At 51.2% G+C, this 26,924-nt stretch overlaps 1 protein-coding gene across 2 annotated transcripts in view; it reads left to right on the top strand.

Annotated features, from left to right (window-relative positions):
• The first annotated feature begins 8,789 nt into the window (after positions 1-8,789).
• The window catches only part of LOC121441827 (tumor necrosis factor receptor superfamily member 1B-like), a 33,017-nt gene continuing 14,882 nt past the window's right edge, over positions 8,790-26,924 (top strand). For both annotated transcript variants that reach the window (XM_041643149.1, XM_041643150.1), the window contains exons 1-2: positions 8,790-8,935; positions 26,170-26,272. In XM_041643149.1, the coding sequence (XP_041499083.1) occupies positions 8,858-8,935; positions 26,170-26,272 (181 nt within the window). In that variant the 5' untranslated portion in view covers positions 8,790-8,857. The remainder of the gene's footprint in view (positions 8,936-26,169; positions 26,273-26,924) is intronic.

The following is a 26,924-nucleotide window of genomic DNA, read 5'->3' on the forward strand; positions in this document are numbered from 1 at the left end:
CCAAATGGCCAGAGAGGAAAAACCATGGAACGACATGAAGGGAACTCATGGGTAAACTGTGCTTGTGGATGGAGTAAATCCTCCCCCCCCAAATTTACACGTCGGTTAAGTGAAATCTCAATTCAAAGGTTTCTGCATTTATATGTGTGAGTATGTGTGTGTGCGTGCGCACATACACACAAGTGCACATGGCATGGTGCTCATGTGTGGAGGTCGGAGGACAACTTTATGGGATCAGTTCTCTCCTTCCATAGTGTGCCTCTTGGGGACCGAACTCAGGTCGTTAGGTTAGACATCAAGTGCCTTTGCCTTCTGAGCCACCTCACTGGCCGTGAAGTCTCAGTTGAAAGCATAGGTAGTGATTGGGGAATTTGGCAAATGGATTTAAGTGAGGGGAGCGATGAAGGGGTGATGGTACATATGCCCATGGTTACGTGTAGCGAGGACAGCTGAGGACAGGTAGTGCCCTGCACTATCCCTCTCTACCTTCTTCCTTTGAGACAGGGTCTCTCGATGAATCTGGAGCTAGGCTGGCAGCCAGCAAGACCCAGAAACCCTCTTGTCTCTGCCCTCTTCAGCACTGGGTTACAGGCATGCACGACCAAACCTTTTTGTTTTGTTTTGTTTTTTATGTGGATTCTGGGGATTTGAACTTAGGTCCTCATGCTTGTGCAGCAAGCACTTTTACACACTGAGCCATCTCCTCAGTCCTTACTATTGTTGTTGTTGTTGTGGTGGTGGTGATGGTTGTGGTGGTTTTGAGGGACAGTCTTACCTTAAGCCAACTATGAAAAAGAATAGCAAACAAAGAGAATTCACCTTGTCTTCTAAACATTCTTCAAAGTTCTACTAACAGCAGTGTGGAACCTGTCCAGAAATAACAAAACCAAAAGAGGAGATGTGCCCTTTCAGCAACAGACCCATGTATTTGTGACGGAAGGAGGGAACGTTTGGCTGGTGGTGTAAGAAAGATAGGCTGAAGGAAATAAAATTGGATCTTTAGACCTTACATACTTATATAGTTCAAATGTTTGACTGGCCCAGCTGTGACAGTTAAGATTATAAAGGTAATGAAAGGAAAAGATAGAGAAAAATATCTCCATCCCTTCCAGGTGAGGAAGGCCCTTTCAACCATGATCTAATGGAGAATATTGCTGGGTTTGTGTTACATTAAAATTAAGAGCCCAGCGGTGGTGGCACACCCTCTAATCCCAGCACTCAGGAGTCAGAGGCAGGAGAATCCTTGAGTTGGAGGCCAGCCTGGTCTACAGATCGAGTTCCAGAACAGCCAGGACACATACACACACACACCACCATCCCACCACCACCACCACCAACAAAATACCCTGTCTTGAAAAACAAAACAAAAAACTCCACAAAACAACACACACATAAACTTTTTAAGTGAATCTTAAAAATACTTTGGATTATCTTAGTTTCTTTTTAAAAATTACATTTGTTTATTGATATATGGGGGGTGGGCAGAGGAAGAATATGTACCTGAAGAGGAACAACTTTCAGGAGTTGGTTCGTTCCTTCCACCATGTGGTCCCTAGGGATCGCACTGAGGCTGCCAGGCATGGTGGCGCTCACTTTCTACCTGCTGAGCCTTATTAGCTGTCCAGTTAAGGACTTTTTAAACAGTAAGGGGAAGGCATGAATGAGGACAGCAAACACATACCAGAACAGAGGAGGTATTTCTGCTATCTGAAAAGGACAAGGGATTAATATCTAGAAGATACAAGGAATTAGAGCAGATCTACAAGAAGACAGGAAATAATAACGATCGGATGAAAGGGTGTTGAAAAGCAGTTCACAGAAGGGGAAACCCGGATGACTCAGCAGCAGAGAAGAGCTGCCTAGACACAAAAACTTCACAGAAATGCAAATGAGGTACCAGCCGGTTCCGCTTCACACCCGCCACACTGGCCCTAGGAAGAAGCCCGCTGGTGACAAGTTCAGGGGGAAACGTGCAGAAATAGGAACTCTCTGGCCCTGCTGGTGGGGTGTGACAATGTGGGTGGCAGGGAGGAATCGGGCAGTGTTGGGGAAATAGATACACATGTACCCAGTACCCTGTGGTCCCACAGCCCACTCCTGAGACGCTCCAACACCCATGAGCCACACCAGCTTGGTTTACAAGGATGGATGGATTGTAGCAGTAAGGATGCTATGGAAAAGGTTTTCGGTCAGGCCCAGGACACACACACACACACACACACACACACACACGTGCGCGCACACACATACACACCACACACACACACACCACACAATACACCACACACATACACACCACACACACACACACACACACCATACACACACACCACGAGCCTTGTATGGCAGGATGTGAATAACGTTTGTTCTACCCTTTAGATCCAAAATCCAATAAGCAAGTGATCAAGAGGAGTTATATTAAAAACAAATTACGCTCAGACCAACCACGGAATTACGAAACACCTAGGAAATACAAGAAAATACAATAGAGGGCAGAGAGGCCATTTACAGAGGGAAGCAGAGAAACTGAGGCAAGGGCGAGGGCAGCTATTGCTTGTCCACAGAGGGGACCAGCATCTCCCTATGTCCCTTACAGACAGAGGGAGAGAGGCAGTGAGATGTGGAGGGACAGTGGGAGTGGGTGGTTGGAGAGAGGCAGAGAACATGGAGAAAAGGAGAAGAGGGTGTGGAGTCAGAGGGGTGAGGGATGGGGGAAGGGCTCTCAGACATCAGGTGAGAGGGGTCAGGCCACGGTGGGGCTGAAGGGAGGCAGAATTGAAAGCACTTTGAAGATAAAGGGGGCAGGGCTGGAGGTGTAACTCAGGTAGAGTTTACAGAGCTCTGGGTTCTAGTCCAAACACCAGAGAGAGAGAGAGAGAGAGAGAGAGAGAGAGAGAGAGAGAGAGAGACAGAGAGAGAGAGAGAGAGAGAGAGAGAGAGAGAGAGAGAGAGAATAAAAGGGGGGCACTCATGAACCCTGGGTTCCATTCCTAGCATGGCATGAACAGACTCCCTGGTGAACACCCTGGTAATCCTAGCCCTAGGAAGGTGGAGGCAGGAGAATTGGGAGTTCAGGGTCATCCTTAGCTACAGAGTAAGTTTGAGGCCAGCCTGGGCTGCATGAGATCCTGCCTCACAAAGAAATCTTAAAAAGTTTGAGAGAGAAGGACGAGAGGAGAAAAGATAGCTGTGAAAGGGACCACTCATGGAGGTGAGATGACACGCAGATGTGGAGTAGGGAGGTCACAGGGCAGGACCCAGTGAAAGTGAGAATGTGTGCCACCTCCTTCCAGAAGCCCTGCTTTCTAGGTTTACCACCTGGGGCAATTCTCTCCTGTGCCTCCAACAAGACTGTGTTTGGCAATACACCAGACGGAACGCTGTTCATCCCCAAAGTCCACAGCTGGACAACAGTGAGACACCGGGTGGATCTTGGGGGCAAGTACACAGCCCAACTCCGCACAGCGGGGGGAGAGAAGTAAGCCAGAACTGAACTCAGCAATGTGGGGATGCTCTCACTTCCGAGACAGTGCTGTCTGCAGGCAGGACCATGCTCCTGCCGTTTGGGTTTGTACAGCTGAATATGCATACATATGGAAGACAGTTTACCCTTCAGCATCTCCTGGGATGACGTCCAGGAAACCCAAACCCATGGATGCTCACATTCAGGATCCCTGCTTTTCAGTATATCCATACCACACATGTAAAAGAGCATGGTGCTCACGGATAACACACACATTTTCCTATAGATTCCAAGTCATCTTGATACAGTACCTTTATAGCTTTATAAATTATCTTTCTATAGTACACCTATATGAGTTTAGCAAATAAACAATAATGTCAAGGGAAAAGCTCTGTATGTGTTCAGTATGCACATAGGTTTTGCTTGTTTGGTTTCTAGAACATGCCTAATCCCTGGTTGGGTAGCTCCCAGGATGTGGAGCTTACAGATCTGAGTGTTCACTGGAGTCTTCTGTGCTGTTTGTTTTCATAGGAAGCCCCAAAATAGACTAGAGAAACAGTGAACTCACCAAGTTGTCCTCGGGAAGAGATTGCGGGAGTGAGAACTGGAGCTCAGAGTCAAAGACCGTTAGTTTAATGATCAAGTGAACGAGTTGGAAAGAAGGGGCTGGAGAGATGGCTCGGCAGTTAGAGGAGTGCTTGCCGCTCTTTCCGTTCCCAGCACCTGTGGCAGGCTGCTCAGAACCACCTGTGACATCAGCTCTAGGGGATCTGATAGCCTCTTCTGGCCTCTGAGGGCTCCCATAGACTCTACATCCACTCCTACACATCAATAAAAATAAATCTTAAATTGGGTCCTCTGTGAGAGTAGTAAGCACTCTTGGCCTCTGAGCCATCTTTCCACCCCATCTATGTATTTAATTCTTACTTATTCTTTTGTGTCGTGTGCATCTTGTGTGTGTCTGTGCACACGTGGACATTTGAAAATGTGTGTGGGGTGTAGAGGCCTGAGGTGGATGTAGGATGTGTTTCCCTCCACCATTCTTCGCTAGATTTGGCTAGTCTGGCTAGCTAGCTTGCCCCGGGGGTCTGTGGTCTTCATTTCTCACATGCTGGGATTCCAGATTGCCTACCACACCTATACAACATTTTGTGGGTGCTGAGAATCTGGACTCTAGTCTTCAGGCTTGCAAGATGAATGCTTTATCCGCTGAACCCCATCTCTCCATCTCCTTATTTATTTCTCTTTCAAAGTGACATTTATTGATCATACGTTAAAAAGAAACACCCCTATATCACAACTATATACGATGCACACCTGTATACAATGTACACCTATATACAAAGTAATCTGTCCTTCGGGAGGGGTCAGGTCCAGGACCCACCTCTTTTAGGTAATGCTTTAGCAATAAATTCTGTTCAAGAATTTGGCAGCTGTTTTTAGAGCGCCTGGGATAAGAAAACTCAGATTGAGAGATTTTGCTTGCTTCTTAGCAACCTTCCCCAATTACCTGGGCCCTCTTGGAGGCCTGGAGGTGGAAGATGTGTGTCCCCAAGCCTTCCCTTGGTTCAGGGGGAGCTGGGGACAAGAGACAGAATTTTGGGGTCAGTACCCCACTTCCCAGCATGAATGACTAGCTTAGCCCAAGATATGCAGTTGCAAGCGCGGGCTTGTGTGTTCGTGTGCACTCATGCGTGTGTGTCTGGAGGTTACAGATGGGAAGACAGCTAGGGGAGACAGTTGTGAGTCTGTGGCTAACACCAGGCTTCCTGTTCATGCCTTAAGACTGTGACTCACCAAGGGGCTGGCCCAGCACACTCAGGGTTTGGTGATAAGCACAGGCAAGAGTCAGTCAAAAAAAAGGTCCTGGCTGGGACCACTGAGCGGGAAGTACAAGGGCTCCCTTTGCCCTGAAGCATCCCTATATGATGAAAGTCCCTGGACCTCTAGAGGCCACATTGGAAGGAACTTGCTTTGTGGCTGTTTCCAGGCGTTCACGTTGACAAGAATATCAGAGATTCTCCCTCTCAGTGGAAGTTGCCTCTCCCAGCATACCTTGAGCCACAGTGTGCTGCACCTTAGCCCCTGATAGTTTCTCTCAGTTCCAGGTATGTGTATGGGCTCATTAAAAAAAAAAAAAAAAAAGCAATCAGACCATCAAGGGGCTGGAGAGGTAGAGACACGATCCGAAGAACAAGCTAACTAGACCAACCAGGGGAGTGCTGGGCTCAAGTGAGGGCTCTACCTCTACATATAGGGAATTGAGGAAGACGCTTGACATTAATTTCTGGTCTCGATGCTCACGCACACATGTATGTGCCCCTGAGTGCGTGCGCATACACACACACCACCACCACCACCACACATGCATGCTGCTGCAGAAACCATTCTTTCTAGAAAACACTGGAAGAGCAAGAGTGTGCAGCTATGTGGAAGTTATTATCCATGCTGGGTGAAGTCTTGCCAGTGTGGATGCCCTGGGGTTACCCGTGCTCTGTAAGGAAGTCCAATGAACTCATCGGTTTCCCGGGGTGAACCCTCGTAGAATCATACGAGGAGGGGGTAGGCCAACACAGGCACATCACACAAACAAACGAACAAAAAGGTCATGGGATCCTGGCACTGGGGCCTTTGGGGCACAATTTCTGGCTCCATTTCTCTACACCGACTAGAGCTGGAGTGCTTGCTCCCAAAGGCTTGCTAACCAGATACAGTAAGTGCTCAGTTAGCAGCCTGGTCAATCCTGCACCCCTTGCCTTTCAAAGGTGAGTCTTCTGTTGGCAAAGCTGCCAGCTTTTGGGGTGTGAAATGACAGGTTGGGGCTGCCCTGGGAAGTGGGGAGAGGCTCAGGAACCCCATGGCCAGGTTCATATGTTATGTCTTCAGGCCCTGAGCAGGCCACCATCCTATCTCCGCTAATTCAATATAAGAACAATGGGGCCTTTCTGCACTATAGGGTTTATGGGCTAAGAAATCCATGGTAGGGTGGTTAGAGCCAAGGACTGACTGGTTTAGACTGGATTCTAACTCCGGAATGTACTCATTCCTTCATGCCCCCCTCCACTTGGTGTTTTGAGACAGGGATTCTCTGCGTAGCCCTGGCTGTCCTTGTCTTCACTGTATAGACCAGGCTGGCCTTGAACTCACCGAAATATACCTGCCTCTGCCTCCCTAGGGCTGCCACTAAAGCCGTGCACCACCATGCCTGGCTGGTTTTCATCTCTTTATCGCCTCCTGTGTATACTTAGAAGTTCTACTCATTTCCACTCTATCGAGCCCTGCGATGTGTGTGTTTCCTGGGTACCAAGGGGATGGCCAGGGCAGGCTGGTGTACCTGTGCTGTAGAGGACTGTACAATGCAGCAGTGTGAGCAGCCACTGTGCTGGGTAGGAGCTCCTTGGCTGCAAAGGCAACTAAACTGGGTTTGAACCTAAGGTACCCCCTCCTAGCTGTGTAAGGTCCTACAAAACTGCAGGAGCATGGGTAGGTTGGTGACCGAGAGTGGCCCTCCAGCAACTGCTAGTTTCACAATTACTAATCGTTATTAGTGTGAACCATGAGTGATCCCTGGTGAACACTTGCAAGGCATCTGCACAGGTGCCAGGCGAACTGACGGGGCCGGTGGAGGGTGGGGTGTTTTCACAGAAGAACAGCTGATGCTAGAAATAGCCGTGACTAGCATTAAAGTCAGGGTGCAGCCCCCATGATTGGTCTTGGTGGCTTTATGAGAAGAGAAGCACACACACACAAACACACAATTTATGTGTACCCCCTTGCCTCTTGCTTTGTGGATTTTGCCGGCAAGGCCATCATCATCGACTGTGACCCCTTGATCTTGGACCAGAACCATGAGCCCAAATCATCTCCTTCTCTCTATAATGTACCCAGTGTGCGGTGCTGAGTTTTTAGCCACAGAATACAGACTAAGATAGGAACTAGCCTGTGGCCTCCTGTGTGTGGCTCCTCATAGCATTGTTCCCTAACTGGAGAGGATGGATCAGTTGGACCCAGCAGGCAGGATCCAGGGCAGACCACTGACTCTTGCTTCTGACACCCATCCCTGACTTTCAGCTTTCTCAGATACACCAGAGCGCCCCTGATCTTCCTTAGGAGGCTTAGTGGCTGCCCCTCTTCAGGGTTAAGGTTGTGGATTGTGTCCTGTGTCTCAGAAACACGCGGTCACCAGGTGATTTCCCAGGCTCCTGACCATCAGGTGGGATTTTCCATCCCAAGAAGGTCACTTCCCAGTTTCTTCCCCAGCACCTAGAAGTACCGTCCTTCGGGTTGCTCTCCCAAGGGCCGGTGGCTGCAGGGCTTGCTCCTGTCAGCCTACAGTGGAAGGGTGTGTATAAGGAGGGGGGCATCTGTCTTGCTGCCCATCCCCCCTCACCTTGTGCGGGGCTGGAGGAATACATGCTGACTTTGGGGCTGGTACTCAGGTGGTAGCTAGTGTGAGCGCTCTGATGGGGGTCTGTTCTCGCCGAAGGCTCCACGCATGTTCAAGGGAACTTGAACAAACGAAATGTTTTAAAAAGAGCTGTACCTATGCAATGCTGTACAGTGTGACAGCCCACTCTGAGGAAGCAGGCATATGCCGTATGTTACGGGGCCATAGCATATAGCTTATATTAATAAGCTCTGAAAAGATGCAAATAGTCACATAGTCTAGCTCTGGAGCAGTGGTTCTCAACCTGCGGTTCGCGTATCAGACATCCTGCCTGTCAGATGTTTACATCATGATTCATAACACTAGCAAAATTACAGTTATGAAGTAGCAACGAAAATCATTTTATGGTTGGGGGGGTCACCACGACATGAAGAAATGTATTAAAGGGTGGCAACATTAGGGTTGAGAACCACTGGTCCAGGGTCTAAGTGAGTGCATGATCTAAGATCCTTTGGTTCCCCAGAGCGGGTGTCAACTTTGGGACTGTTTTCCCCAGGGTCCTACGGCTGAGAGTGGGGAGTCGATGAGATTTGAACCGAGTAACCAGAGGCAGATCAGCTGAGGGGAGGCCCACCTTGGGCAGCCAGTCGCAAAGCCAATGGGCATCTATCTCCAGAGCCAGTCTTGCTCTTCACTGGAAAGGCGACTCGAAGGGAAAGGGTCGATGGAGAGAGACTGAGTCACTCGGGGCTGGAAGAGATGCTGGAGGAAAAGAGCCCCTGAACCCCTAGGGGAGTCCAGGTGGAGGTGCCCAGGGCCAGCAGAGGACTATGCGAGGGGGCGTGTCTTCAGACCCGTGGCCCCGCCCCTTCCCGCCTCGCCTCCACTTCCCTACCCCCTTGGTCTGCCCTAGCTCCCGGCCTGGGGCTTTCGCTTTCAGTCACCAGCTAGAGCGCAGAGGAGCCAGTAGAGCTCCAACCTCAAGGGCGGGAGCCACTGCAGCCCCTATGGCGTCCTCCACCCTCTGGGTCGCTCTGGTCATCGAACTGCAGCTGTGGGCCGTCGGGCACACTGTGCCCGCCCAGGTGGGTGACTCTCAGGGTCACGGGGCAGGGGGAAAAGCAGCGCATTACGCAGTGCCCATTGTGGCAACACCACAATTCCGGGACAGCTCGCGCTGTCCCATCCCCAGCCGACACGCGCCACGCGCCCCTGGGGAGCAACCAGGGACCAGAAGCCCGGCACATTGGGAGCCTGGGGTGGAATTCGGGTTCCGGCAGCCTTAGGTTCCAGAAATGCACTGTGGTTCTCTCCACGACGCGGCCAGTTCTTGGGTAACACCCAGCCAGGCTCGGGAGTACCGTTCATTTCTGTGACGCTGCGAAGTCCCTTCTGTCCTGCACGCTTGAGGCGGGAAGGACCCTCCCGGGGTCACTGCCCCACTGTCCGAGCGCGTTGCCTATTCTGAAGACTTCCTTCTCTGGGCCATGGTTAATCTCTTTCTTAGAATTACTGGGGCTGCTAGTTGTCGTCCGGGCCAGGAGTCTAAGTAGGCGCCTAATAGACAGTTGGGCAGTGAGTCACTTCTCTGCCACTTAAGAGAACCCTTCCAAGGATCCGCCTGTTTGTTCAGGGGCCATTTCAGAATGTTCTGTGTGTGCTGGGGACAGTGGAGGCGAGGGCAGCTACCCAAGGAGCCCCAGGAAAATGGAGAGAGGAAAGACCCTAGTAGCCAGTATTCTCATTACTTACACAGGAACGAGGTCAAGTCTACAGAGTGGTCTCTTAAATTTTTCCCCCTTCCTGTCTCCGTGGTGGGTAAGACAGGGTAAAGGAAACACAGATTTGGGGTATGGGAAGCGAGACCCGGAGAAATGGAGGAAGCTCGCAGCACAGCTCCCCAGCTGGGCTGTTGGGCAAGCTTTCTGCCTACGGAGCCCACCCTGATGGATAGAGGGTATTTACCTGTCTGCAGGAGAGGAAAGTGGGAGGTGGCTTCTGCGGTGTCATGAAGTGATTCAATGGCTCAAGACCGTTGGCTGTTCTCGGGGCTGAAAGGAATGGACCCATCCGCAAAGGAGGTCCTCGGAGGTATCAGGGATGGACTCCAGATCAGGGTGGTCCCAGTTCTGAGAGCTGGGTTTGAATGTGCATGGCTGTGGTCACCGGCCCGACTGGGGATTGTGCTCAAGGAAGAATAGATCTTTGGGTACTGAGCTTGGGCCTGTCCCTGGGACCAGGGAAGGGCAGCGCAAGGCCCTGTGGGACTCAGGTGGAGTGCTGGAGTGACGGGAGGGACTTCCTTCACACTCCTCTACATGACCAGTCCCAGGTCAACTTAGATTCCCATCTTCTGCGACTATTGCCATGGACTCTTAGCTGGTTCGCCTGTTCCCACTCCCACAAATCCTTCTCTGACAGAGAGACCTTGCTCACGCCCAGATGTTTCTCTCTGCCTGTCCGGGAAACCTCTGTGGCTCCCAGGAGTGGGGGCTGGACCTTACCTTCCATGTCTCCCAGGCCAGAGGGAGGTTTCTGTGCTGGCTGCTCACATGCTATGATTGCCCTGTGAAGCTGATGTCTAGGTGACTGCCAGTGTGCATGTATGTGCCCTGTACACGTTTTGTCCCCTCTACAGCCTTGCCTCTTCCGAGCCTTTTGTAAATACCAATTCTCCAGAAATGTCTGTCCGTGTCCCCCAACTTAGACATGACCTGCTCATTGGAACACGGATTCCATGCTACCCTTTATTCTCTGTATGTCTTACCTGCTTTAAAGATGGGAGGGACCCGGTGCTAAGAACCGTGTACTCCTCCTTCTCATGATTAATTCCACAGTAGCTCTTGGTTTGGGACACTGAAGAGCCAGACACTGTTGGGTGCTTTGTCACTGATTGGCACTGAAACTTCCCTTCCAGCTGTTACTACAAGGTGGGTTCCACCGTTCCACTGAAAGGTGTGACAAGCTGTGGCATTTCCCAGGACTGCAGAATGGGCAGGTGATGAAGTGGGATTTGAAGGCAAGTTGGCCTCACTCCCAGCGTTATTGCCCCTACTTCCCACTCATAACCCTGTTGTGGGACTCAGAGACGTTGTGTGTAGCTTGACTGTAGTCCTGAGTACATTGGAGCAGGTCCTAGGGCCAGCAGATTTACTTTATCCTTGGGGCTCTTGTCCTCTTTGATGGGGACCCCCCAATTTACCTATTCATTAGTTGGCAAATAAATGCATGTGAAGACAGGATAGGTGGGCACTGATTCTGGGCAGAGATAGGGCATCCCTACCCCTGGGAGTCTCGGGGCTGAGGGCCACTGCTGGTTGGGCCACGGTCTGCAGCATCTCATGCTGGCACTGGAGTGGAGTTTGGTACCCGCAGCACTGCTGAGTTTGAGGGCTCTTTCCTCCCTTTCTCATGTCATTGTCTTTTGTTCACTGGCTGGCATCCTTCTGGGGCATCTGTATTGTGACTGAGGATGTAGCCTGGTGATTGGAACCTTCAGATGGCAGTGGGCTGGTGGCCAGGCCCCCTAATACAGTGCCATCCATCCATCAATTCTCCCAGTGTTCATGGATACCTGCTTCACACACTACCTACTTCCTAGCTCTGGGAAGCCACCTCCAGAACCCTAAGAGCCACACTGCCAGAAGGTTACATACCTTAGAGATGCAGGTTTTGCTCAGAATGGCGCTTGTGACCTTGGTCAAGTCTTTTGTTTACCTCCCTGTTCATGGAGAGAGAATTTGCTTGGCCTTTCTTCTTTCTTCCTTCTTTCCTTCTGTTGAATTATCTCGGGTTGAGAAATAACCAGGCTAGCTAAAAGATAGAGCAATTATATTTTTCTTTATTATAAGGGGCAAACTCACAAAACAGGAACGAGAAGTCCAAGCTCAGCTGTGTAGAGTGGGAACCACAGAGAGAGACCGCACCTGAGCCTCACTGACGTTTTTCTCTGGGTACCCAGAAAGCCACGCCCTAATTTGGTCCCACCTCTTAAAGTAATTGGCTGACAAAGATTCTCCATCATCCATCCATCCTTCCTTCCTAGTTCCTTAGTTGGTGAGGATGACCTTGAACTCCTGATCCTTCTTTCCACAGCTCCAGGGCTGGGATTGCAGCTGTGTGCCATCAACACCTGACTTATATAGGTGTGTCCTAGGCAGGCACTCTACCAGCTGAGCTATATGCCAGGTAGTTTTGGGTTGAAGAATGGCCTGGACTATTGTCCTGGTGCCTGGCCCATTGGCTCCCTGAAGCATTTTTCCATCCCCAGGGCTGGGTGACACTTTGACACTTTATGGTCCTTGCTACCCAATACTAGAGGAGTAGCCAGGATGGCTTTGTCAGGGAAGGGGAGGTTTGTCACCAGGGCTGGTTTATGTGTTACATGTTACATTTCTTGTTGTTCTTGCTGGCAACTTAATCCCGGAACTCAAGGCAGAATCATCAGTTCAAGGCCATCCTTGTATACATATGGAGTCTGAGACAACCCAGGACTTCATGAAACTGTCAAAAAAAGAAAAAGAAATGAAAAGCTACCAAAACATTAGACTAAATGTCAAAGATATTTGTCTGACCTTTGTAGTGACTCGTGACCCCCTTTTACAGCTAAATGTGACAGGTTTGGTGGGTTGACTCAGGTTCTGGTGACCTTCCTCTTTCAAAGTGTCTCAGAGCTCACAGCCTTACTCGGCTGTTCAGTGGGTGTGTGGTCTGAGCCCCCGCCCCCTAGTACAGTGGAAACACTCCCCTGCCGGCGGCCTGGACTAAGGTGTTTCCCAGGCTTTAAAGCCACTGGTGGCTGTTTGAACCACAGGTAGCCTGTCCTGACTTGTTTATAGGCAGTGCTCATAGCTAGGCGGGGAGCCACAGTGTGCTTAGACTCCCTCTCTGGGAGCCATAGGACCCCAAAGCTTAGGTGTCAGATATTCAGTTGCCCCAAGTTCCTGCCTCAATGGCTTTGCTGCCTAGCACTCCAAGACCAACTTCCTTCTTGTCACTTTTTCCTGCTCTACTTCCTGTCCCATGCCCCCTAGTTGGGCCCCTCAGTTCACTTGCCTGCCAGCCTGGGGTCTAGGACCCCATGTAGCAGCTATGTGGTCAGGAAGTCTCTGCCCCACCCCTTCAGCGGCAGGTGCTAAATGTCATTTGTGGGTGATGAGGAGTATGTTTGATGAAGGAGTCCATAAGGCCCTAGTGCAGTGGTTCTCAACCTATGGGTCACGATCCCGTTGTGGGAGTTGCCTGAGACCATCCTGCATATCAGATATTTACATTATGATTCATAGCAGGAGGAAAATCATGGTTATGAAGTAGCAATGAAATAGTTTATGGTTGGGGGTGACCACAACACGAGGGACTGTATCAAAGGGTCGTAGCATGAGGAAGGTTGAGAACTACTGCATATAATACATGTCAGTAGATCCCAGGCTTTCTCTAAGCTCTCTTCCATCTGCTTGTGTGCGTGTATGTGTGTGCGCGCGCGCATATTCCTGAGATTCTGTTTACTTATGACCCAAGATGGGGAAGCCCTCTTCTGAATGGATGCTGCCCGGTCCCCAATGCCCAAGTGACTTCTAAGACAGCACAGCCTTGAGGAAGGAGCATGGCCTGGGTGTTAGCAGAGCCATCTACTGGCTTGCTGTGTGTCTTTGTGCAGAATATTTAACCTCTCTGAGCCTAGACCTTCCAGCAGCACCAGTCTCCACGTCTCGTAAGACTGGGGTGGGGGATGGTAGCTATGTGACTCAGCAGAGAAACGGGATGATATCTGTTCCTCTCATTTTTTCCTCATTTTTTGCATGTACATATGTAGATTGTTGTGTCTGCACATGTGAAGGTGCATGTCTGTGTGTACGGGTGTCCAAATTGTCTTCCTCCATCCATCTCGACTTTATTTAATTGAGATGGGGTCTCTTGCTGAACCTAGAGCTCACTGATGGAGTTAGTCTAGCTATCTGATTTGTTCTGGGGTCTCTGTTGCTACCTCCCCTGTGCTGGGTTTATAGTTAGCTGCCACATTCATGTGGGCCCTGAGAAGCCCACCTCTGGTCTTTAGCCTTATATGTAGGCAAGTGTTTATCTGCTGAGCCATCTTTCCGGCCCTTCTGGCTCCACTTTAGTCTCTTTTGTTTGGCCTGGGATTATTTCCTTGTCTTAGGCCCCATTGACATCAAGACTTCATGACTGCCGTCAGTCAGCTTGCAGAAAGCTGGGATGCAGATGTCCCAGACGGGCCTGGGAGTTGGGAACTTAATGCCTTTTCTGCGTCAGCGGGAAGGCGTGTCCCCAGGCGCTGAGGAAGTCAGAGTTTCCTAGCAGTGAGCAGCACAACTGTCTGGGAGCCTGCAGGTTCAAGGAAGCCCTAGTGAGGAGGATGTTTCCTCGAAGAAGCTCTTCCTCACCCGTGAAGGGCACACTCTGATGCCGATTCTGGCCTGACAGTGTGTCTCCCTGTCCTGGGATGCAGGGTAGGGGCTTTAGGTTTGGGGCCCACCCCTCCTGTGGGACAGGGGCTCTGCAGCTCCAGGACCCACCCCTCTGGGACCCACATCTTGTTTCTACCTGGATACCCTGTGATGGCATAACTGGCAGTGACACCAGTGTGGTTTGGGCTGCTTGGCTGTGAGCCAGGGAAGAGGAAGTCTTCTTAGGTCACCAGCGGAAGGTTGAGGGGGAGAGAGTTCCTTGTACCCCGAGTGTGAGCCGTGCTAGGGCTCTGATGAAAAGGTACCCAGCATGCTCCCACCTGGGACTCTGCCTGACTCTTGCCAGCTTGGGTAAGATGAGGCAGACTGCCCGACCTCTCTAAGGTCTTCCCCGCACACCCTGTTTCCTTCTTGCTTTTTGAAACAGAATCTCACTTTGTAGCTTCAGCTGGCCTGGAACTTGTTTTGAAGACCAACCAGGCTGGCCTCAAACTCATAGAGTTCCACAGGTCTCTGCTTTCCAAGTGCAGGAATTAAAGGTTAGCGTTCCCATACCAGGTTTCGTTTCTTCCTTGTAGGGGTTAGGTCTGTGGATGCTGTACTGTTCCTCATTTAAGAAGGGCCTCCTCCCAGGCCGTTCGTTCAGTGTGGGAGGCTGCAAGAGGGCACGCAGCCCCAGTGAGTACACTCTACTGTTGAAACAGCGTCCAATGACCTGCTCGTGGGTGCTGGGTCCTTGAGAGGCCTAGGGAACCAATGCTGTGTTCTCTTTGGGATCCGTGGCCCTGGGTTAACCCAGCCCCTCTGTCAAGACATGGGGAAACCCCCACTACTGGGTATGCTGTTTGTCAGGGTAGTCAGGGTGGGTTTCATCTGACCTTAGCCTTAGGACCATAATGACCTGGTGGGGTTCAGGGAGCTGAGTTGGTGATGTTGAGAACTGAGTAGGAAGTGACACGGAGGTAGGTTTTACAGGCCATCCACAAAGACATTTTCTGTCCTCTCAAGACAGGGCAGAGTTGTGGATCCTGAGTTTGGAGTCTGGGGCCCAGGCCTGGTGTGGCTTCCACTGTGGGCAGGAGTTGGGTCTCTAGTTCTCTTCTCTGTTCAGAATCTTCATTGCCCCAGTCCTGACTAGGTCAGCAAGGACCTCTCAAATCCAGCATTGGAATCCAGGCCCGCAGCTGTTAGGAGGGGGCGGGGAGGGTGGAGCTCAGTAGTTTGAGCAGAGGGTGGAGTATAGCTCTGGACTGGACAGTGAATTAATGGAAGGGCTCAGTTAGCAGAACCCCTGCCAGTGCCCTAGCTAGCCCCAGAGCGTGGCCTCCCCAGCTGACCTATAGCCCTGGCTTCTGCCTACAACTCAGAGCCAAGGTTCCTAATGAGGCTGTCTCCAGCTGTTCCCTCCCAGACTCCCTAGGCCTCTGGCCATGAGCCTGGGTCCTGCTCCTTCCTGGTCTCTCCTGCAGGAGTCCAGTCATCTCCACTCTTTGCCCATCAGGCCCCTGTGCGCTTGCCTCCCCATGGCTTCGTCATGTGGTCACACTCCCACCTTCTCTTGTTACCCTCTTGATTCTCCCCACATTCTGTCCTTGTGCTAGGACTCTGGGAGAGCTTTCCCAGCCTTGAGTCCCAGAATGTAGCAGACTGGAGATGAGTGGACACCAGGTGGAGGCTGGAGCGACCGGGGACGTGTGGGGCAGGAAGTTTGCTAGAGTCAACAGCGACACTTGAGGCTGTGCCACTTGAGGCTGTGCGTCTATGGGCAGTTTGTGAAAGAATGCCAGTTACATTGAACAATTGCTGGGCCGGGCGTGGTGGGTTGTATATGTAATCCCTTGGGAGGTGGAAGCAGGAAGATGGAGAGTTCCAGACCAGTATTGTCTTAAGAAAAAAAAAAAAGCTAGGCAGTGGTGGTGCACACTTTTAATCCCAGCACCGTGCAGGAGGCAGAGGCAGGCAGATCTCTGTGAGTTTGAGGCCAGCCTGGTCTACAGAGCGAGTTCCAGGACAGGCACCAAAGCTGCAGAGAAACCCTGTCTTGAAAACCCACACCCAACCCCCCCAAAAAGAACTATAACTTTGCAAAAGTTATATTGTATATTATTTAATGTCTTTATATCAGACCCAGGAAATATGTTGTCAGGTTCATTCTACAGAGGGAAAGACCTTTGTTTGTTTGGAAATACAACAAACAGGTTGGGTCTGGGGCTGGGGAGATGGCTCAGCAGTTGAGGGCACTGGCTGCTTTTCCAAGAACCAGGATTTGATTCCCAGCAACCACATAGTGGCTCACAACCATCTGTAATTCTAGCTGCAGGAGAACTGATTTCCTGGGGCATCAGACACACACATACATGCAGGAAAAACTCTCATACACATAAAATTAAAAACAACATGTGGGATGTTGGTGGCTCATGCCTTTGATCCCAGCACTTGGGAGGCAGAGGCAGGAGAATCTCTGTGAGTTTGAGGCCAGCCTGGTCTAAAGAGCAAGTTCCAGGATAGCCAACGCTGTTATGCAGAGTAACCCTATCTTGAAAAACAAAAACAAAAAAACTAAAAAAGCGGGCTGGGAAGGTGATTTGGTCTTCCTCTACTTGCTGCTCTTGTAGAGGACATGGGTTCTACTTCCGGCACTCAGATGGCAGTCAGCTGTCTCTAACTCCAGTTCCAGGGGATCCGAGGCTCGCTCTGACCTCTGCAGGCACCAGGCACACACATGGTACATAGACAAGCATGTAGGCAAAGCAAAGCCTACATAAAATAAAAATAAACTCATCCTTTAAAGATGTAACAAATATACAAAGATACAAACAACTGTGCAAGAAAGAAGTCATGCTTAATGTGTACAATAAATTAATAATTAATAATTAAAGAATAAACCCCACAGAAAAATAGTTCCTTCAAGACACCTGCTAATTAGGGACGCAGTCTGAGCTCAAAGCCAAGCTTCCTTACCCCAGTGCCTGCTGCCAACTACCACACGCTCCCCGCATCAGGAGACAGGCAGTGGGAGCCACCGACAGTTTGGAGGGAGGGGTGGCCTGAGGCAGGGAGTAGATGAGCTGGCATTCCGGCCACAGTGTGAAGGACAGATAGGGTGGAAAGGCTGGAGGCAGGGAGGCTGGGAGGCTGCAGTGGTGACTCAGGTGAGGTGGAGAGAACTGCAGAGCAGGGAGGGCGAGGGGGGGCTGAGAGAGAGGAGGCTGGGGATCAGGGCATCCCCCCCACCTGTATTATCTCCGTCTTGCATAGAAGATTACTGCCCAGCCTGAGCCAGATGACCGTTTTGGTCATTGTCATTGGCTGGCCTTGAAATCACTGTGTGTGGGAGGATGAACTTCTGTCTGATCCTCCTGACTCCCGGCCCCAGTTGCAGGATTACAGATGTGCATTCATGGCTCTTTAGAGCAGTGTTGAGCATGGAACAGGCCTCATGTATGCTAGGCAAACTCTCCTGACTGAGCTGCACCCAGCCTTTTCTGGGTCTTTCACTGTCAGCCACAGGAATGACCATGCCCACAGCCACCCAGGCTGCCTACTCTGACTGGGGTGGATTTAAAGCTGGTGTCTGCGGTGCCTGCTGAAAGCCAGGCGCGGGTCTGATGCCTTGGATGTGGATGCATGGAGCCCTTCCATCCTCAGCCAGCGGATAAGAGGGCTAGGCCTGCTCATGGGCCGGCCTACTGCTCTCCCCAGCCAGAGCCGGGCTTCCATCCTTCGGGATGCAGGGTCACGCTTTGGCTACCACCCAGATGTGATGGCGGTTGATTGGCCCACTCCATAGGCCGTGATCTGAATGCCACCCTTCAGTCTCTGGGGACGCCATCTTGTCCATTTCTTGTCCAGTTCTCATGTGAGCCAAACTCAGCTCAATGAATGGGAAATTAAGTCTTCTGTTTTTGTTGATTAGAGCTGCTTCTATTAGATACCTGCCCCAGCCGTGTGCGGCACCCGGCTCTTCACATGCACTGGCTCAGTGAATCACAACACTTGGTACGGCGGTCACAGCACTGTTCTCATTTTGTAGATACCAAAACCAAGGTGGGAGGAGAAGAGAAAGGGAGTTTAACCAGGCTCTGACTCAAGGAGAGATCACAGTAGGGTGTCAGGGCCAACACAGGGGAAAGAAAGAATTCATCTAAATCTGGCCTAACCTGGGAAACATAGAAATAGCCCTGGGTTGTCACAGGAGCCCCCTGGAGGGATCTGTGGCTCCTGTCTAGGGTTCAGAGGTTTTCATGAGAGTGAGATGACGGTGGGGGGTGACTCTGAAGAAGCTAAGGGGTCTACTCTGCAGAATGTGTGCTCAGAGGTAGCAGCAGGGGTCAGGGTGCGGAAGAGGAGTGTGGGAGCCGATGCTCTGTTTCTGTATCAGGTGGCAGGTGAGCCGAGGGCAGCAACAGATACCGGAGAGGTTTTGTTCCAGCCTGAGGGCAGCAGCATTGCTGAATACTTTTAAGGAGGGCCAGTCTTGGAAGTAGGAAGGTGGCGTAGGTCTGCCGGCAAAGGGATGTTTGCTGGGGACCAACAGTGAGGAGACTGGCGAGCTGCGGGAGGTGGAGAAAGCTGTGCCCAAGGGCCTCAAGGAGGAGATAATGGATAGGGTGGGGCATTCTCCATCACCCAACCCACTATTACCCGGGGCAGAGACCTTGGCATGCAGCACCCTAAGAACCGGATCCCAGCGTGGGTTTCCTGTCTGCTGCAGCTCACTTCTGAAGCTTATCACAGAGGAGGGATGTGTCACCCCTGGGCCACCCACCTGTGATGTGGTTGGTCCTTTCTGACGCCAATGCTCTTTGTTTCCATGATGGTTGACAGGCCTGGCTGCCTAGGCTTTGCGTCGCTGTGACAGCCTGGCTTGATGTGACTGTACCCTCACAGTCCGCAGGGCTCCTGTAAACCTCCGAGGTCTTGCCCCCCAACACTTACCATGCAAATGATGTGGTCTCTTTAGTGCTTGAAGACAGCTTCCAGCTGTGTGTGTGGGGGGGGGGGTCCCAGGGCAGATGTCTCTGCTTGTCCCCAACAGCTGTCTCATTTACCCTGGAGTGTGGTGGCCCTTTTGTCTGGAAGCATCGTTGAACTGTTCTCTATCCTGTGAAGCAAGACAAGACCATGGGGTGTGGGCTGGAGAGATGGCTCAGCAGTTAAGAGCACTGACTCTTCTTCCAGAGGTCTCAGGTTCAATTCCCAGCAACCACATGGTGGCTCACAACCATCTATAAGAGATCTGCTGCCCTCTTCTGGGTGCAGGTACACATGCAGGCAGAATACTGTATACATAATAAATAAATAAATCTTTAAAAAAAAACCACCTATGAGTGAGTGAGTACATGTGATAATTTAAAAAAAAAAAAAAGACCATGGGGTGTGACGTACTTGCTGCACAAGCAGGAGGTCTTGAGTTTGATCTCTAGAACCCATGAAGAAATACCAGGGGTAGCAAATGCTTGGAACCCCAGTGCTGGAGAAGTGGAGATGCGCAGATCTCGGGTTCACTGAGTGGCCAGCCTAGCCATATCTGTGTGCCTCAGACCAAAGGGAGACCTTATCTTGAGATGACGATGGAGTGTGCGCTGAGAAGAGACCACCTGGGTTGCCCTCTGGCACACACGCTCACACACATGTACCCCTGTGTATGCACTCCCATATGCACACATAGGACAGCTCCATGTACACCCCCACACACATGTGCACCTGCACACACATGGAGAGGTGCAGATTCATGTTCACCCTCCCTGTCTACCCATCCATGCATGTGCACCTGCACATACACAAACAGACATGCACGCTCAGACACACAGACACACACAGACCACAATGATATAAAGTTGTCACAGCCACGGAGGTGGATGTAGCTATAATGAGTGCCCAGTCTCCTGCTCCCTCCATTTCTGCACTGTGAAACGGCTTTGGCTTAGTTACTTTTCGATTGCTGTGAAGAGACCATGACTAACACAATTTATAAACGAAGGCATTTAATTGGGGGCTGGCTTACAGTTTCAGAGGGTGAGTCCACGACCATCACAGAGGGGAGTGTGACAGGCAGGCAGGCAGGCAGGCAGGCAGGCACCAGAGCAGTAGTTGAGAGCTTCTATCTGATTCACAAGCAGGGTAGGGAGAGGAAAGAGAGAGAGAGAGAGAGAGAGAGAGAGAGAACTTCCTGCCTGACATGGACTTTTGAAGCCCCCTCCCATGTCACACTTCCTTCAACAAGGCCACACCTCCAAATCCTCCCCAAAACAGTTCTACCAACTAGGAACAAAACCTCAAACATATGAACATAGGGAGCAGTTCTCATTCAAGCCGTCAAAGGCTTGCACTGATCTCAACGTTTGGTTCAGAGAGAAAAATGGAGAAGTTCATGTGAGCGTGCCCAGAATGGCACCTCCCACAGTAGGTCCTTTTTTTGGGGGGGATCTAAGCCTTCCCAGCCCTTCCAGCTCATACAAAGGGTGTGTTGGTGGACACATACTCTTTACCACAAGCTGGTAGCTTCATGTCACCTTCTCCATCTTGTTTCCTTCCTGCCTCAGTGGTAGATTCATGCCCGGGGTCTTGCCATCTATCATCCATTTATCTCTCCATCTGCCCATCTCTATATCTATCCATCTGTTCACCCACCTATCTATCTGTTCTTCCATTCATCGCGTATCACCCATCTGTCCATCCTTCCATCCATCCATCTTCCATCTATCCCTCATCCACCCATCCATCTACCCATCCATCCATCCACCTACCCATCATCCATCCATCCATCATCCATCCATCATCTATCCATCATCCATCCATCCATCATCCATCCATCTTTCCATCATCCATCCATCCTCCATCCGTCCATCTGTCCTTCCTTCCTTCCTTCCATCTCCATTTCTTTCTCCCTCTATTTTTTTTTTTTTTGGTTTTTTTCAAGACAAGGTTTCTCTGTGGTTTTGGAGCCTGTCCTGGAACTAGCTCTGTAGACCAGGCTGGTCTCGAACTCACAGAGATCCGCCTGCCTCTGCCTCCCGAGTGCTGGGATTACAGGCGTGCGCCACCACCGCCCGGCTCCCTCTATTTTTAATTCATCCATTTTTCCATTTCTGTCTCCACCTCCACCCATTTATCCTCTTTTAAGTCTCTGTCTACCAGGCTCAGTAGACCTGTTCATATTTGTTAGTGGGTGCTTAATTCTTACCCTAGTTCTGACCTGGGGGGGGTGCTTCCTCTTCCTCCTTTTTCTCCTCCTCCTTCTTTTTGGCAGAGTCTCTCTATGGAGCCCTGACTGTCCTGGAACTTTCTATGTAGACCAGGCTAGCCTTGAACGGAGATCTTCCTGCCTCTGCCTCTTGAGTTCTGGGATTAAAGATACAGGCCACCTCTCCACCCCCTGTTTGAGGTTTTGTCTTTTGAACAAGTGGCTCAAGTAAACATGCTGACAGCATGAGAGCAGTTAAGTTCACTTCCTCATTCCTGGGTGTCAGATACCCCACAGACTGCGGGTGGGGGTAGATCTGCATTTCTCCAATTCAAAGCAGAAGATTGGAGTCCTACCCAGCCCCATGAATCTCAGGACTTGTCTGCCCACCTCCCCCACCCCATCCCAGTTTGCATGGTCACTGTAGCAGCCCTGAGGCCCAGCTCCCAGGGCTATGTTTTGGAGCTCTGGGGAGCTCCCCATGCAGGCGTGACCTTTCGTTCTGTGTTGTGTAGGGGCTTTCTGTTCCTCATTGTTTAGCCCTGACGAGGTTGTGGTTTGGTTTTTTTGTTTTTTTGTTTTGTTTTGTTTTTCTCAGTCCAAAAGAATAAACAGGCCTCAAGGTTGTTGTTGAGGGAGGGCTGAGTCCCATGCCAGCTGCTGGGGCTGGGGTCGCACATGGCTGAGGAGAAAGCACCAGAGATCTTATTCATAGTGAAGCTGGGGACTAGGAGGGCCCTGGAAGGCAGGAGCTGAAGGCCATGGGCGGGTCAGTAACACGGTCCAATTTGGCTGAGGCAAGGCCCTTTCCCATCAGGCCCTCTAGGTCTGGCAGGAAGTTGTCCCCTAGCCAATCAACTTTTCTCTGGGCCACTAGAAACTGCTCAGGCTCCAGATGAATTAGGGGCTCCCCTGGTTACCACCACTCAGGACACTTGAGGGGATAAACTCCAGGACTGGCAGGGATAGGATCCAGGCCACCGACAGCCCGTTTGTGGGGAGGGAGGCTGCTGTTTGAGGAAGTGGAGAGGGTGGGGTGAAGGGAGAAGGTACTTAGCGACAGTTCCTCCAGGAAGGCTAGCCTAGGAGTTTTGTAGGGGGACACTCAGGCCTTCTATGTCAGCATTCTGTGGAATGGTAGGTATAAGAAGAGTTATGGCACTGTAATTTCTGGGGTTCAGGGTTCCCCGAGTTTCACTCTGTATGCCTTCCTCATTCCCTTCTCCTAGTTTATCTTGCTTTGTCCATGGATAGAATGACCAGACTGGATGGAGTCCAGCAGAGGACTCTCGATGCCTGGGGAGAGTTCTTTCTTATCTTTCCTTTTCTCTTTTTGAGCCGTTTGACTCCCTAGCCCAGAGACTACCCCATAGGCGTAGAGGGGTTAACCAGCACCACTTTGCTTTGGACACAGGCAGTGAGGCCCCGGGCAGTGTGGAACGCCCTTGTAGTGGTACTCAGCCCCAGTGGATCCTTTTGTTGTGAAATGGAAAGGGGAAGTGCCAGGATAGTGTGCGTGCACACGTGTGCATGTACTTGGTTGTGTGCGCCCCTGTCCAGAAGGAGTTGCAGTGACTTTTTCAGACTGGGTATCCGGCATGGCTGATTCTGAGACTTTTTCCACCCAGCTGCCTCCATGACCTCCCTGGAGAGGATGGCTCTGTTGGGGGACAAAGACAGGCCAGAACGGCAGGTACATTTCCATTCAGGCTTCTTGGCCCTGGTGCCCAGGGTGAGGATCTCTCCTTCAGAAAATGATATTGGAATTGCTCTCCTGCTCAGGGTAACATCTTCTGATCTCTCTTTTCTGTCTGGCTCTGGGTAGCATAGCTCACGCTGCAGCCCCAGAGCCCCCGCCCCATCTAGGGATACTGGGTGAGCATGGAAGCAAGGTAGGGGCCTGCATTGGGTTGTTCATCCAGGGCAGGTTTTGGGCGGTGGCCTGCAAAGGGACACACTCTGATGTGTGGACTTTGGCCAGAGGTCTCATGAGACATGGAGAGCCCAGGGGCAGGACCAGAAGAGCCGAAGACTGTCCACATCAGGGAACCCCAGTCCCTTGAGTCATAGCCCCTGGTGGCTTCTAGCTTGGTGATGAACAGGGAAGAACACTGAGGGGACAACACACGTGTCACTTGCTGCTGAGACCATGCCACTGGCCACAGGGCAGCTTGGTGATGTTCCCCAGACAGTGCTGGGGATGGGGATGGGGAGGGAAGGCAGAGGGCAGAGCCACAGCCCACTGATCCTGGGCGTTTGACCAGTCTATCCAGACCCAGTGAGCCCAGTGTTATAGCCTTCTCTGACTTGTTTACTGCCATTGCTGGGCTAGTTGGTGGACATTTTGTGGATCTACCTTGCTCCCATGGAGTTCAGTCAGGAACTGAAGTTCAGAGAGGTGGAGACACTTGCCTGTGATCTACAGCTTATTTTAATTAATTTGTATGTGTGCTTGAGTGTATATATGTGCACGTGTGGTGCAAGTACCTGTGGAGGCAGAAGAATTCATCAGAACCCCTGTAGCTGGAGTTACAGATAGCTGCGAGCCGCTTGGCATTGGGTATGTGCCTGGGTCCTCTACAGAAGCAGCAAGTACTGTTAACCACTGAGCCGTCTATGCAGCTCCAAGTCCATTTTCATAAGAGCAATTTCTAATGGAGGCGATATTTAAACAATTGCATTGTTCAGTTGTGAAGTTACATTTCCCAAATACACTATGAGTGAAAAATGAAATAGAATGCAATGCATGCAGATAAAAACAATTCAGTGGTTGGGGGAAAAGGAAAAGAAAAAAAAAAAAGAAAAGAAAGTGAAACCTTGCCCCTCTAACTCCACCTTTATTTGAGGAGGCAGGGGGACTTGCCACGGTTACTGGTCCAATGAATGTTTATTAAGCTCCTATTGACCGGGTGATGGGAGCCTGTTGGTACAATAAAAAGTATAAACCAGCCCTCAACTTTGACCTAGAACCATTCCCTAATCATTTTCAGGTGACGTCAGCAGGAGCTTCAGGGATGATGGGTGTGTGTGTGCACACCCTCTTCGCACTTGGAGATCCACTCCTGTGTTTCCTCATGAGGTCACATGCTTGCAGAAGTGGCTAGCTCATGCTTGTCCCTGAAGGCTCAGATTGCCATCCCGTCTTTTGGAAGGAAGACTGGAGCTCAGGCAGGCGTCCAGGGTACTGGGACAGGCACAGTGGCCACAGCTGCTGCTGCTGCTGCTGCTGCGTGCTTGCTTCCCAGCCCCCTTGGGGATGTGCGAGAGGGCCTTGTGTTTCTCACTACTGGTTCTGTGCCACATGGGTGCTGTTTTCCTTCCCTCTCCTCTCCACCTGTCCGCCTTTCATAGTTTTTTATTTAATAAAAAAATAGCAAAAAATATAAATGTCCCTGAGTGTGTGTGTGTGTGTGCACCTCACGCATACAGGAGCCTGCAGGACTCAGAGGTAGAGTCGGATCCCCTGGAACTGGAGCTGTAGGCAGTTGTGAGCAGCCACATGGGTGCTGGCAACAGAATCCAGGTCCTCTCCAACAGTTGCAAGTGCTCTTAACCATGGAGCCATCTCTTGAGCTCCTCCTCCCCATCATTCCTGACTTTGCTGGTTTCTCAGTGGAGGTACTTGGCACAGCCATTGAAAACAGGGCAAGAGAGGCAGACAGGAGCCAGGCTCAAACCTCTGTCACTGGCTCTGGGACTGTAGGCAGGTTTGATAAGCCCTCTTTATAATCCCATTTCCTTTCCGTACGGCGGTCATAGTCCGTGTTGGCTGGCTGTTGGAGAATTGCAACGATACACTTACCTCGGGCTCAGTTCTTCAGGAAACAGCCTGAGGTGTGGCTTCTTGTGACGGGAGAAGGTTCTCAGGCAAGAGGGTGGGGCGGCAGGATGTGGCCACAGGGCCACACGGTTGCCAGCCAAGAGGTATGGGCGTTGGTCCTGGTTTGAGGACAAGGTATAAGCTTGTCAGTCAATGCTGAGGCCATTGGCCTGGCAGGGGGCGTCTGAGGAGGGCCAGGACCTCTCACTGGTCCAGACCGTCCCAGCCCACAGGACTGCGGCACCTGTGTGAGGAAGCACACAGGTTGCTTTCCATCTTGTATTGACTTCCTGAGGCAGCTCTGCCATGGCCTGTGTCAGAAGCTTGGATCTAGCGGTGACAAGGCCCCTGGCTCTTCCCTCTGCGTCATAGGTGCCAGCATGTGAGCATGTGTAGGTACCCCTGCGTGCATATGCACGGATGTGAGTAAAAGGCAACGCGGTGCCGTGTCAGAGCAATGACATGAATGTCGGAAGGGGCACGTCTATGTAGAGGAGGGAGAGCCTACAATGTAGTCAGGGGGTGTGTCTGGGAAGAGCTAGACCTCAACCAGAAGGACCGAGGGACAGACAGACAGGCATCCTAGAAGGAGAACAGCTTTGAGTGGAGAACCTCGTCACTGTGACCAAAGCCACTGTCTTCAGATACTGCACCGTCTCTCCGAACCCTACTGGGACCGGCCCGGCAAGAGGGAAGGCCCAGCCCCTCCACCTGCAGACGGCAGGGTGTCCTGCTGAAGAGGGAGGCCAGTAAGGGAAGAGGCCAGGGCTCTACTCTCGCAAGCCTTCCTCCTCCCCCAAAGCAAGAACCCATCTGTGAGGCCTGGTGACCGGTGTCCTGGAGCCCAGAGTCACTGTGCTGACGACCACCTCTCTTGCTCTCTTCCAGATCACCTTGACACCCTACGCATCAGAATCTGCGGACCTGTGCCAGAAGCCAAAGGAATACTACAACAAGAATGCCCAGTTGTGCTGTGCTGCGTGTCCGCCTGGTGAGAGGCAGATAGAGGCCGGGTGTTTGGACGGTGGTGCCATGGATGGAGTGCTTGTCCAGGCATGGGGAAGAGGGCCTTCAGTTCTCACTGGGCTGCTTCTAGGGGCATACGTTAATCATTTCGCCCTGGGCTTTTACGTATGATGTCCCTTCTGCTCAGCACGCTTCTCCATGTCTCCTCTTGGATAATACATACCTACATTTTAGATCCTGTCTCCTTGCCCCTTACTGCCATCGTGGCCTGGTACTTCTCCTAGCCCCACTGTGTGCTCCTCTGGGGTACAGACTGTAGCTTGGTCCCTGTGGAAGTCCCAGCACATGACTGCCCCATAGAGGTGTCTGTACATAATTATCAAGTGAATGAATGTGTGCCCATTTTATAGATGGCGTATCTGAGTCCTAGCCCCAGTGAGTAGCTGGCCCTCAGTGCTGAGTAGCCAATCAAGTCTATGCCCTCACTTGAATAGTATTCGTAATGCACCTGCTGTGTGTTCAATCTGCTGGGATTATAGCAGGATGCCGGGCGGATATTCCTGCTCCTCATCCTCGTGGAGTCTACTTTATTTCTTTTTTTAAAAGTAAGATTTATTTATTTCCATTTTACACGTATGGGTGTTTTGCCTGCATGTATGTCTGTGCACCACATTCAT

This window comes from Microtus oregoni, unplaced genomic scaffold (assembly GCF_018167655.1).
Source record: "Microtus oregoni isolate MIOR12 unplaced genomic scaffold, Mior012 000081F_ref0000091, whole genome shotgun sequence".
Lineage (NCBI taxonomy): Eukaryota > Metazoa > Chordata > Mammalia > Rodentia > Cricetidae > Microtus > Microtus oregoni.